This window comes from Cervus elaphus, chromosome 6 (genome assembly GCF_910594005.1).
Source record: "Cervus elaphus chromosome 6, mCerEla1.1, whole genome shotgun sequence".
Classification (NCBI taxonomy): Eukaryota; Metazoa; Chordata; class Mammalia; order Artiodactyla; family Cervidae; genus Cervus; species Cervus elaphus.
The window spans coordinates 34,773,915-34,787,969 of record NC_057820.1 but is presented as its reverse complement, the minus strand read 5'-3'; the positions used below and the strand labels follow the sequence as shown (position 1 = coordinate 34,787,969).

General features: G+C 36.3%; 1 protein-coding gene across 9 annotated transcripts in view; it reads right to left on the bottom strand.

The window, feature by feature from the left end:
* Nucleotides 1-14,055, bottom strand: part of EPHA5 (EPH receptor A5) — a 383,390-nt gene that overhangs the window by 338,749 nt on the left and 30,586 nt on the right. For all 9 annotated transcript variants that reach the window (XR_006341773.1, XR_006341772.1, XM_043906637.1 and 6 more), the window contains exon 2: nucleotides 12,664-12,728. Coding sequence is in view for 7 of the 9 variants with exons in the window: in XM_043906637.1 (XP_043762572.1) it covers nucleotides 12,664-12,728 (65 nt within the window). In the remaining 2 variants the exon portion in view is untranslated. The remainder of the gene's footprint in view (nucleotides 1-12,663; nucleotides 12,729-14,055) is intronic.

Sequence of the window (14,055 nt, the reverse complement as noted above, 5' to 3'; positions counted from 1 at the left end):
GAAAGGTCTTTACACTAGAGAAGCTTAAAATAGTCACACTCAAACATTGGTAACACTGTAAATATCTAATTTTTAGTGTATTCAATACATGGGAAGTGCTGAATTCTGACAGACTAGGAAGTGATCACCTTTGCAGGTGGTAATAGAGAGCTTCATGTTGTATAACTTAAACTGGGCTTGGAAAAATTACTAGCATTAAAATGGGTTATATGGAGGGTGAAAGGTGGAATACTGAATGTAATCTGTTCAAGAGGTACAAATTTACATTAATCCTTTGGGGAGTTAAAAAGAAAGAAGTCAGATCATATGGAGGGAAGAGTGGTGGGATGTAAGATCAAAAAGATAGCAGCCCCAGGCTCCAGAAGACAGAGATGTCAGGCTAAACAGTTTGGACCATCATTTTCTGCATTAGTACAAGCACTGAATGCCACAAAGAAAAAAAAGGGAGAGAGAATAAGGCAATGAATAGCAAAGACCTCACAAAACTTCAAATGAGAGAGGAGTCTCGAGCATTCTCTCTCCCCCTGCTGCCTTTAATGGAAATAATCAACAGGAATGCTGGATGATTACAGTATATTTTTTTCTCTGTGGGAGAGGCAGATTATGTACTCAGAACCATAAAGCATTTTGCTTGCAAAATTAATTCAAATTGACTTGCATGGGAGCACTGTCACATGAATTGAAAACAGCTGAAGAATGGGTAGGGAAAAAAAAAAAAGTCATGATAAACAGCAATCAAACCACTTGGAAAATACGTGGTACTTGGGCCTTGGGGACCTCTGCAAAACCCAGTTTTATTTAACATCTTCATTAATGAATGTGAAGATAAGAATAAAAAAAATCATTATAGTCACATATAGAAAATGGAGCACATTATCAATGAGAACAGGGTTTTATTTTCTTTCAGAAGGAAAATGATTGTAGGTTCAGATTTCATATGGAGCACATCATTTCACAGAGAAACCTCTAAAGTGATGCCCAGAAATCTCCATACACATAGTGGGGGAAAGTAAAATATGTGGACCCAATATGAAGCAGGAAGAAATAATACTAAGAAATGACTGTTTGATACAAGCGTGTGCACAGCTGTCTCATATCACAGGCAAGCTAACTTTAACCTATATAAAGCTTTAGCAATAATCTGAAACTCTGTTCGTGTGTGTGTGTGTGTGTGTGTGTGTGTGTGTGTGTGTGTGTGTGTGTGTGTGTGTGTGTGTGTGTGTGTGTGTGTGTAGGTGCTCAGTCGTGTCCTACTCTTTCCAACCGCAAGGACTATAGCCTACCAGGCTCCTCTGTCCATGAGATTTCCCAGGCAAGATACTGGAGTGGTTGCCATTTCCTACTCCAGGTTCACATTTATATTCCCTCCCTGCTTATTACACAGAATGGTAGAAAACATCATCCAAAAGAAATGGATCAGAAGAATTAAGTGCTTGGATAGAAAGTTAGCCAAGGTGATGAATATGGATGACACAGCTGTATACACTGTGATCTGGAGGAAAAATAGATAAGGGTTGAAGTGAAAATGTAAGCCGCCCAGTTTGATCCGACTCTTCCAGGCCCCATGAACTGTAGCCTGCCTGCCAGGCTCCTCTCTCCATGGAATTCTCCAGGCAAGAATACTGGAGTGGGTTGTCATGCCCTTCTCCAGGGGATCTTCCCAACCCAGGGATCAAACCCAGGTCTCCTGCACTGCAGGCAGATTCTTTACCATTTGAGCCATCAGGGAAGCCCAGATAGGGGGTAGGATGGAGGCAAAAATAATTTTGCAGCATGATCAATTGGCTAATGGGGGAATGATTAGTTAGCCTTTGAACCACAGTTTCCCAAGAAGTACGACTTCAAACTGCAGTTTGAAGGCTATGAGTTCTTTATCTACTCTATTGCAGTTAGGGTAAAAAGAAAGGATTAACAAGAGGGTATTATGGATAAAGGTCATTTTCCAGTTTATATTTGTGAGTTTTCCTATAATGTGGCAGTGTTTTGAGAGCCTGTAAAGAAGAAAATATTTGCACTGTTTTATAGTGACTTTATTGGAGAAGGGCATGGCAACCCACTCCAGTATTCTTGCCTGGAGAATTCCATGAACACAGAAGCCTGGCGGGCTACAGTCCATGGGGTCTCAAAGAGTAGGACATGACTGAACAACTCACACACACACACATACACACACACACACACACAATGCCTTTAAATGTACAAACAGAACAAGATCTACTAAACAATTAAAACATGCATGACAATCTTACTTTGCAGGAGTACACTGTAACTACTGCTGATTTATTCAATATAATTGTATATATCAAAGATGAAATACAACATTTGTTTCTATGCCAAAGCAGAGCTGGACATTTAAAAAGAAAAAGAAAACTTTATTCATAATTGCGAAGTTTCCATGTGGGAAATCTACATGTAAAATTGCGCTTCATCTAAACTTCAGTGTATGCTTAATGACTATCTTGAATTCCTTAAATTATTTATCTTAATTAGCTTACGGGTTGGGTATGCTTTTTGTTTTTCTAAAAAATAATGAATACAAAGCTACTCTGGAACAGGACTGTTCTTCATTATACTAGCATTTGCATTATATAGTATAATACCCATTCCCTTTAGAATTCTTTTCTATCACTGCCCAAATAAAGAGCTTTTCTATATCCACTAATGTGCTCTTTTTTTACACTTCAGCATTATTATAATCTTTATTAGCCTCCCCACACTCAGTGTGGGCCTCAATGCTTGTCATTATCTTTCTTCTCCTTTGGTAGAAAGCAAAGCCAAAACAAGGTTCTGGCAAAACTCACCCTGATCATAACCAAAATATCTGAGATTCGCAGTGTTCAAATACTTCTCCTCATCATTCTCCTTCAAGTTTGGGGAGGAGGAATAATGCACAAAACCAAATTTTTTTTTAATAAAAATCTGAGTGTCAGAATAGAATATCCAGTTTTTCTCTTGATTCAGGAGAATCCACATAAAATACTAACAATGGATTCACAGTCCATTTTTTAATAATCTAAAGTTGAATTATTTTCAATTTTAGAAGTAAATACACAGGCTCTCTGTCTCAAAGAAATTAGAAAACAGAACAAAGAGACATTAAAACAAGAAAAGCCATAAACCTTGATTTTGAAGTGACTCTATGAAGGACTACTGCTTGTTCTTTCTGCCCTAGGCAGAGAGGATTACTCTATCTCCATTTTAGTACAAATATGATTTAAGTCAATATTCTGAAATCTCTCTCAAATGAACAAATTATTCTGAATGATCCTAATAACCCTTAAGATAAGCACAAGAAAAGATTTCTAAAAGAACATTTATCCTCTTTGAATGGAAGACGAGAGTAAATACAAAAGTGGAGCTTGCAATAAGATGCAGAGGTGATACCCAGGAGAATGTGACGGCTTGCCCACTGTGTGTACAGGAAGCACGGAGAACTCAGTGGGGAAAAGACTTTCCACCAAAGCAGGGAGGCAGGTGTACCCTGTGATCTACTGTAAAAACAACAGATGGAAAAAGAGCAAGAGTGGAATTTCTGAGACGTAAGAGCATAATCCACTAGAAACAAACATGATAACCATTCATCTTATTCTTGTAAAAATATGTTTTGGAAACACTAAAATTTTCCAGGAAACAATGCTATTTACACACATACTTAGACTATATAGATTAATCAACATTAAACGTTCCAGAAGGTGAACAAAATAATGCTAATGTAATTAGCAGGAAGGTACATCTTCAGAGAGTGTACAGAGAGGACAGTAAATGTTGTGCATGACGCTGCAATGGTAAATTCATGTTGTAATATATTTGTTAAAACCCACAGAATTTATAGTCCATGGGATCACAAAGAGTTGGACATGACTGAGCCCCTGAACAATAACAACAGAATGTACAACAGAGTGAACTTTAATATAAACCATAAACCATTGACTTTGGCTAATAATAACATATTAATATTTGGCTGGTCAATTGTAACAAACATACTTAATGCAACATGCTAATGATAGTGGGGAAATGGTGAGGGGAATATTGAGGTTGTGTATAGAAATTCTCCATACATTCTGCTCATTTTTATGCAAACCTAAAACTAAGTATATTAATTTTTTAAATAAGGCAAATGGCTTAAAAAGTAACAAGTATTTAAGACAAAATCTTATTACAAACATTAAAAAATAGAGGGATGACAATAGAGTCAATCATAAAATCAATTAATTCTCAACACCACTTTATTATTCCTTATTCCTTAGTCCTGATCTTAGTATTACTGTTAGAATTATGTTCTAATGAGCTGAGACTGAACAAGTTTGAGAACCTCAATATAAAATGCTAACAACTGAGAAAGAAGAATGGAACTGGAGGAACCAACCTGCCTGACTTCAGGCTCTACTAAAAAGCCACAGTCATCAAGACAGTATGGTACTGGCACAAAGACAGAAATATAGATCAACGGAACAGAATAGAAAGCCCAGAGATAAATCCACGAACCTATGGACACTTTATCTTCGACAAAGGAGGCAAGAATATACAATGGAAAAATGACAACCTCTTTAACAAGTGGTGCTGGGAAAATTGGTCAACCACTTGTAAAAGAATGAAACTAGAACACTTTCTAACACCATACACAAAAATAAACTCAAAATGGATTAAAGATCTAAATGTAAGACCAGAAACTATAAAACTCCTAGAGGAGAACATAGGCAAAACACTCTCTGACATAAATCACAGCAGGATCCTCAATGACCCACCTCCCAGAATATTGGAAAGAAAAGCAAAAATAAATAAATGGGACCTAATGAAACTTAAAAGCTTTTGCACAACAAAGGAAACTATAAGCAAGGTGAAAGGACAGCCCTCAGAATGGGAGAAAATAATAGCAAACGAAGCAACAGACATAAAATTAATCTCAAAAATATACAAGCAACTCCTGCAGCTCAATTCCAGAAAAATAAATGATCCAATCAAAAAATGGGCCAAAGAACTAAACAGACATTTCTCCAAAGAAGACATACAGATGGCTAACAAACACATGAAAAGATGCTCAACATCACTCCTTATCACAGAAATGCAAATCAAAACCACAATGAGGTACCATTACACGCCAGTCAGGATGGCTGCTCTCCAAAAGTCTACAAGCAATAAATGCTGGAGAGGGTGTGGTGAAAAGGGAACCCTCTTACACTATTGGTGGGAATGCAAACTAGTACAGCCACTATGGAGAACAGTGTGGAGATTCCTTAAAAAACTGGAAATAGAACTGCCATATGACCCAGCAATCCCACTCCTGGGCATACACACCGAGGAAACCAGATCTGAAAGAGACGCGTGCACCCCTATGTTCATCGCAGCACTGTTTATAATTGCCAGGACATGGAAGCAACCTAGATGCCCATCAGGAGACGAATGGATAAGAAAACTGTGGTACATATACACTATGGAATATTACTCAGCCATTAAGAAGAATTCATTTGAACCAGTTCTAATGAGATGGATGAAACTGGAGCCGATTATACAGAGTGAAGTAAGCCAGAAAGATAAAGACCTATACAGTATACTAACGCATATATATGGAATTTAAAAATATGGTAATGATAACCCTATATGCAAAACAGAAAAAGAGACCCAGATGTACAGAACAGACTTTTGGACTCTGTGGGAGAAGGTGAGGGTGGGATGTTCTGAGAGAACAGCATTGAAACAAGTATACTATCAAGGGTGAAACAGATCACCAGCCCAAGTGGGATGCATGAGACAAGTGCTCGGGCCTGGTGCACTGGGAAGACCCAGAGGGATGGGATGGGGAGGGAGGTGGGAGGGGGGATCGGGATGGGGAACACATGTAAATCCATGGCTGATTCATGTCAATGTATGGCAAAAACCACTACAATATTGTAAAGTAATTAGCCTTCAACTAATAAAAATAAATGAAAAAAAAATGCTAACAAAAGGTGCTATGTAGGAAAAAATATGTACTCAAATAAGCAGTGAAATCTAGAATTGAGAGTAACTATGCATATTCTGGGGCTTTCATGGTGGTTCAGCAGTAAAGTTTCCACCGGCCAATGCAGGAGACACAGGTTCAAACCCTGAGTTGGGAAGATACCCTGCAGAAGGAAATGACAACCCTCTCTGGTATTCTTGTCTGGCAAATCCCATGGACAGAGGAGCCTGGCGGGCTACAGTCCACTGGGTCACAAATAGTCGGACATGACCTAGCGACTAAACAACAGCAGCAACAAATGCAAACAAATGCATTGATATTTTACATCAATTAAACCAGAAGTCACCCCAAGTTTTGCTTGTTTCTTTTTGTTTCTGTCTACAATAAAGACCAGTTCCAGGAAAAAAAAATAGTTTACAAATCCTCTCTTTATTTTAGTCGAAGTGAAGTGGAGTACTGAGTCCTACATTTGGGACCTAAGGTATAAAAACCCTGAAGAGTTACTTATTTCATTGAACTGTCAAATGCCGAAGAGAGAGCTGAGTGGCTGTTCCTTTTAACTACCAAAATATTGCTTTCTGGTTCTGTTTTGAAAACAGGGATACAGAAGTAGCTTTTTAATCAACCATTATCTTTTCTATTTCTTTAGTGGCTGAGGGATGACATGGTCCATTTGGGTACATTATCCTATCTTATCCTACAACAACACTGCAAGATAGATGACATAATAGCCACTCATCCCTGCTTAACAGGCAGGAAAGCTGAGATTCCCCCAGGTCTCCAAGATTCAGAGGAAATCACAGATATAGCTGGGATGTGGAAGACCCAGGTTTGATCCCTAGGTTAGGAGGATCCCCTGGGGAAGGGAATGGCAACCGAATCCAGTATTCTTGCCTGGGAAATTCCATGGACAGAGCAGCCTGTTGGGCTACAGTCCACGTGGTCGCAATGACTTAGCATGCACACATGTGTTATACATTTTTTCAAATGTATTATGATCTATTAATACCAATTAATAATGAGAGATTTCATTTTGGGGGCTCCCAAATCACTGCAGATGGTGACTGCAGCCATGAAATTAAAAGATGCTTGCTCCTTGGGAGGAAAGTCATGACCAACCTAGACAGCATATTAAAAAGCAGAGACATTACTTTGCCAACAGATGTCTGTCTAGTCAAAGCTTTGGTTTTTCCAGTAGTCATGTATGGGTGTGGGAGTTGAACTATAAAAAAAAAACTGAGTGCCAAAGAATTGGTAATTTTGAACTGTGGTGTTAAGAAGACTCTTGAGAGTCCCTTGGACAGCAAGGAGATCCAAGCAGTCAATCCTAAAGGAAATCAGTCCTGAATATGCACTAGAAGGACTGATGCTGAAGCTGAAACTCCCAACACTTTGGCCACCTGATTCAAAGAACTGACTCATTGGAAAAGACACTGATGGTGGGAAAGATTGAATGTGGAAGGAGAAGGGGATGACAGAGGATGAGATGTTTGGATGGCATCACCAACTCAATGGGCATGAGTTTGAGTAAACTCTGGGAGTTGTTGATGGAAAGGGAGGCCTGGCATGCTGCCATCTATGGGGTTGCAAAGAGTTGGACACAACTGAGCAACAACTGAACCGAATAGCGTGTGACTCTAGCTCATTTAAAACTTTCTTTGAGGTGAATTTTCTCTTCAGCATCAACTCCTCTTTTATATAAACTGGAAGTCTAAGAACTATCCAGAACAAGTTATGTCTCTGGAGACCTAATTGGAGGAGTTCACCTCCTGGTAAGAGTATCAGTATCCTGGAAGACCTGGGTTTAAAATGATCTCAGTCTCTTTCCAACTGAACACCCTTGGACAAGTCACTTACACTGAATCAGCCTCATTTTTTCCATCTGTAAAAAAATACTAAATATCTCTTTTTACACTGTCATTGTTAGTACCAAATACATTTATGTAATAAATGAAAGTATTTTTTTATGGCAAGACAATGAGAAAGAATGACATGTTATCACATGTGCCAAACACATACATATTCCTCCCAGCTATGTCACAAACTACTTGCAAGACCTTGAGCAAAAACTGTAACCTTTCTGCCACTTCTGTACAAGTATAGAGAGAAAAGAATAGAAAACATTTCAGTTATCACATTGCCCTAACACTTCCATAACCCTGGTTATAGTAGAGAAGAAAAGTCAGGCTCTGACTCATTCTCACTACTATAACTATTAATAGCTCCAGTGTGTATACATATATAACCTACTAACCAAACTAAACAAGTACTATAACTAACTAACCAAACCAGGCACAAACTAAGTCAGTCACACATAGTTTGATAGTTTGTGCCTGGAAGAGCTCTAGCCACAAGCTAAGGGCCTAATATATATCTGCTGAATGAATGAATGCAGTGAATATACATAAAAGTTAACTTTTCTGTAACAAAGTACATGTACAGAAAAAAAAAAAAGAGAAAAGAAAAAGGGAAAGAGACTCCAAATTACTACTGTAAGGTGAACACACACACAGAGTCTAACACTGTGGTTACAAAGTACAAGCTGAAGCCAAATTTCAAAGGATGTGCCCTAAGATAAGTACTCAAACAAAACTAGGAGGAAACTCTCTCAGCATGTAACAGTGAGAAAAATTTAAAAAATAAAGTCCCTCCTGAAACAAAATCTCAGTGTTTGTGCAATACTGAAAAACAACTCCATGAAAATGTCAATATTGCAGACTATCAGCTTAAATAATTGAAGAGAAGCAGGGGGAAACTGAGTCAGGCAGAAGAATTTGCTTAGTCTTCCAACAGCAGCCTTTGCTCAACTTTGGGCTGCAGAGGTCATGGAAATCTACCAGCCCCGGCTTTCTGAAGCTTCCAACTACACAGAAAAGTTGGAAATTCAGATTTTACATGAAATCTCCCAGTCTTTAAGTGCTGACAATGAATCCATACAGATAAGAGTCAAAAACAAAGAAACATAAAAACCTGATGGACTAGTGGATCCCAGTACAAAAATAGAAATGCAACAGAAGATCAAAGAAAGGATGTGTACTGGGAGCCAACACTGCCCAGCTCTACTTTCTGTCACACTTCTTTAATCTACATGTAGAACTACATATCAGTAACATATGACCCATTTCATAAATTAAAAAAAATATTATCCTTCTAACAAATATTTATTGAAGTTCTATGATATGCCAGGAACTGAGCCAAGTTTTAGAAACACTGTACAGTGGTAAATATGAGCTTGCCATAAGAAATCTAAAAGCTCAAAAGCAAAAAAAAAAGAGAGTACAACAGGTGCACTGATGGTTTCTAAAAAGTGTATGGTGTGTGTACATGACTACAGGGATGAATAAGTGTTTCTTCTAAGTTACTTGCCCAATTCTCAGGCCTACATTTAAGGTACTATTTTGATTAGTCTAAAAATAAAAGAATAAAATATTCTTCCCTAAGGTCTGAAGTTCAGGAAAATGTTCTAGAAAAAAAATCCACAATATTCTTCTTTACTTAGTAAAGTAAAGGCTTTGAGACTGGAGGAACTCTAGTCAAGACAGTCTCAGGAGAGTATTCTTTTATGGCGTTATTGGGCTATAAATAATGGCAATCCTCTGAGATCAAGGCTTTGAAGAGTATCCTGCCTGACTCACCCCACTCTAGTACCTGCCAGACTACCATTTTCACCCTGATGGCAGATTGTTGCTTTGTTTTAAAGGCTACTTTAAAGAGTTGAAGAGGCAGGAAAGAGCAGAGGGTACCTTAAAATGCCACAAACTCGTGGTTCTACCAAGATTTAGTCCTTCTCTTGACTGTTCCCAGAACTACTCCAAGAGTTTGGTAAATTTCCAGAATCCTGAAAAGCTGATTCTTATAATACTTTTCAGTTTTTTTCATGACTTTTATGGAAGAGAAAATTTTTGGATATCTTTACTAAAGAATTTTTGCTAACATTATGTCAATGATCTATATTTCAGTTAGAATTAGATTATCTATTCATAAATGACTCAACCTAATAACAATATATAAAAAGTACAAGCAAATTTTATTGAAATTGCTTGTACTTTTATCTTACTTTCTTCAAAATATAATTTTAAAAGTTTCTTCAATTTGCATTTGGGTGAGTTTAACACAAAATGTAACACCTGGGTTCGACACACATTCCTCATACTTGGATAAGTGCACATTTCACTAAGTTTTTCTAATTTAATTTCTTTTTCTTCTATATTAACACCAGGCATTAGCAGTGTGGTTATATTAGCTAGTGATTTCAAAAGAAACCACTCCAAAAATTACAAGCATTTTGAAAAAAATACTCTTCAAAAAACTCTGAACAAAATTAGCAATATACAAACAATTATAATAGAAACGAAAAGTAAGGATGAGGTTTTTAGAATGCCTGGAAATAGCTCATTCCCGAATCAAAAGATAATGTTTTTATAAAGAAGTCAATTGTGCTTTATACAGAAATTACATTTAAAACTGAGTCATTTCCCTAAAACTATCTAGCTGCAACAACAACTACATCAGATTTACCCTCACAGTTACACTGTGTCCAAACTTTTCTGAATAACTACTGAATGGAAATATGAGAAATGCAAAACTCAATTCAAAGAGAATATGACATATTTTCTGAGGCTTTAAAAAATTTAATTTCATCCCAATATGTCAGCCTCTTTTCAGAAAGGGCAATTCAAAATATTTATGCAATAAATCATCTTTGATATGTGAAAAAAATACAGAGAACAAAATATATTTACAGGTTCTCATAGATGGAGGTTAGCTAGACATCTTCCTGTATAGGAGGTGTACTTAAAGATGAAAGAAAGAAAATAACTCAGAGGTGGCCAGTGAGAGGAAGAAGGAAGAAAAAAATGGAAAAAGGAAGAACATAAGAAAAATAAAAGACAGATTAAGTGAATATATACCTTTATATTGGCATTGGCTATACTGAATACAAAACTGACTGTTTTTATATTCAATTACAAATTAAATAAAAATTTTTTTCACATGGTTTACCTTCATGTTTTAATATCATAACAATCTATTTGTATTACTTTATTTATATTACACCTCTAAATGTAACTATATTATTTAACAACCAAAAAGAAATACCAACTTAATGAAAAAAGAGAAAGCACACAGAGATGAGGATGTTAACATATGTATTATCAGGCATTAGAACAATTAATACTACTCGTCCTATTTCCAGGGCTTCCCCAGTGGCTTAGTCGTAAAGAATCTATCTGCAATGCAGGAGCCTCAGGAGATTCAGGTTCAGTCCCTGGGTCAGAAAGATCCCCAGGAGGAGGGCATGGCAACCCACGCCAGCATTCTTGCCTGGAGAATCCCATAGACAGACGAACCTGACGGGCTATGGTCCACAGAGTCAAAAAGAGTCAGGTATGACTGAAGTGACTTAGCACACACATCCTATTTCCACAGAAATAATGTTCTAATGTGCTGCAGTCCATGCAGTTGCAAAGATTCGTACATGACTGAACTGAACTGAATGTTCTAAATAAAGGACAAATACACATATCTGATATATTCATCAAGTGGAAAAAGATTTTAAGTTTTGGTTATTTTGGTTGTTATAACCAGATTCGTTATGATATTTGATTCCTTAATTAGACTGAAATTAACCTTCAAGGTCATATGAAATATTATTAGTACACATAATTTTAAAAATATATTCATGTATATACTATATAAATTTTAAGTATTCAAATTTTTTAAATATTAAAGTCATTAAGTAATAAAAATATTCCATCAAAGTCTAGACTGTTTTCAATATAACAGTCACACAATACAGTTAATGCTTTCTGTGTAACACAATGATTTTATGTCACAGCATTTTACTTATGTTTTCATTCTCCATCGGATAATAAGAATGTGGTTTTCAAACAAAAAAAAAAAGAACGTGGTTTTCATTAAGCAAAAGATATGGGATACTTTTATATAATATGTGTTTTTAGATGGTCAGCATTATAAATATTATCAATATGTTTATATTTTAAAACACCTTACCTAATTTTCACCCCAAAGACTTTATTTTTAATGTATACCATACAATAATTTAATTAAATTATTAATTTAATTAATACCATACCATAATTAAAACAATGGTGGGTTATAAAAATCTTCCAATGAGCATCTTTTCTGAAAGTTCTCAATAGAGAAAAATTCAAGAATTAAAAGAAAACCTTTGAATGATGACTGATGATATCAATCACAATGGAATTCAAAGGAATTTCTTATAATATTTCAATTCCCTAATGTAGTGAATGAATCATAATAAACTGTTCCCAGTGTTTGATTCAACACTGGTCATTGATTGACACATCAACTTTTACTTCCTAAGTCAAACCAAACAAGCTAAGGGCATATTGCAGCAAATCTCTTTATTTATTTATTTATTTTCTTTTTCAGATAAATCAATTCTAAAAATGTGTTGATTCCTTCAACCTAAAACTCTCCTGAATGCTGAAAACCTTCACCGTTTTTTTATAGAGAAACATTCAGAGAGGAAAATAATACATTTGTTGTTCATTCATTAAAATCTCTTCCCAATTTCCCTGCTTTCCCCAATCAGACCTAATTTGAAGTCTCCTCCTTCTTCTTCACAAATACACTCCTCTTTTCTTAACGACAAGAGTGTCCAGAGAATACAACTATACAATATTCAAGATGATGTCTACTCAAGTAGTTTAAGCTGTAGGAAAGATTTCAGAAAGACTTACCCCATTTTTTGGAAAAGCAATCCATCCCAAGTCCCCCATGACAGTTCGTGAATCCAACAAATTCACTAAAAAAAGAAAGAACACAAAGCTGTGTGAATTATACAAAAATACATCACTATTTCCATAAAGTTATTAAAAGCACATATTGTTTCCAAAACTGAAAGTAGATTAAGCGTTCATTATGATGAATACAAGAGTGACAATTTAAAGAAAGCATTATTAGGATGCAAGAGAACAAGAGATTTTGAATAACTATTTGGAGAACAATTATAGCAAAAGTATACAAACAAGTCATTACTCTAAATGGTCCCCCCCCCTCAACCCCGGTCAAACAAGAATAAAGGGAAAGAGTTAATAAAAAAAAGAATAAAATGAAAGTTCCACAGGAAACTCAAAAGGACCATGTCCCTTTTTTTAAAGACTGTAGGTCTTGAGATTAAGCTGCAGCCATAAAATTGCAGCTAAGTATACTCTATTTTCTTCTGGAAAGCTGTTATGAAGCAATTAACAAATAATTTACATTAAATAGCAATAAACTATTCCCAAGCTTGTAACATTTTTGTGATATTAACCAAAATCTGTAATCCAAATTGCAAATTTAATTAAGAAATAAATCTACAGACACTTTACCAAGCTTAGAAAATTGTAGCAGTTCTCAAGGTTGTTGCTATAGTTAAGTGCCTATTGCATTCCCAAAGATACTTTCTACTTATATACAACCATAATCCAAAATGTGTTTCTTACAGAACTGTTGGCTACATTTTTGAAAGGCATATCTCAACTATGGCTGAGTACTTTAAAATATTTATGATTCCTAAGACAGAAGTCATCAATGCAAAAGGAAGGAATGTAAGAGTATGTACACACACATGTACCCACACTCACACTCACAAACTCACACACTCACACACACATACATACTCAAGGAGTTTATATTTTAACAGGTTTATCACCTATCCCTATGAAATTAAAGTAGTTTTGATTTTTCCAGTAGTCATGGACATATGGACAAGAATTGGACCATAAAGAAGGCTAAGCACTTTTGAACTGAGGTGCTGGAGAAGACTCTTGAGAATCCCTTGGACAGCAAGGAGATCAAATCAGTCAATCCTGAAGAAAATCAACCCTGAAAATTCATTGGAAGGACTGATGCTGAAGCTCCAATACTTTGGCCACCTGATGCAAAGAACTGACTCACTGGAAAAGACACTGATGCTGGGAAAGACTGAGAGCAGGACGATAAGGGTGCGACAGAGGATAAGATGGTTGGATGGCACCATCGACTCAATGGACATGAGTTTGAGCAAATCCCAGGAGATAGGGAAAGACAGGAAAGCCTGGAGCGCTGCAGTACATAAAGTTGCAATAAGTCAGATTGAATAACAACAAATG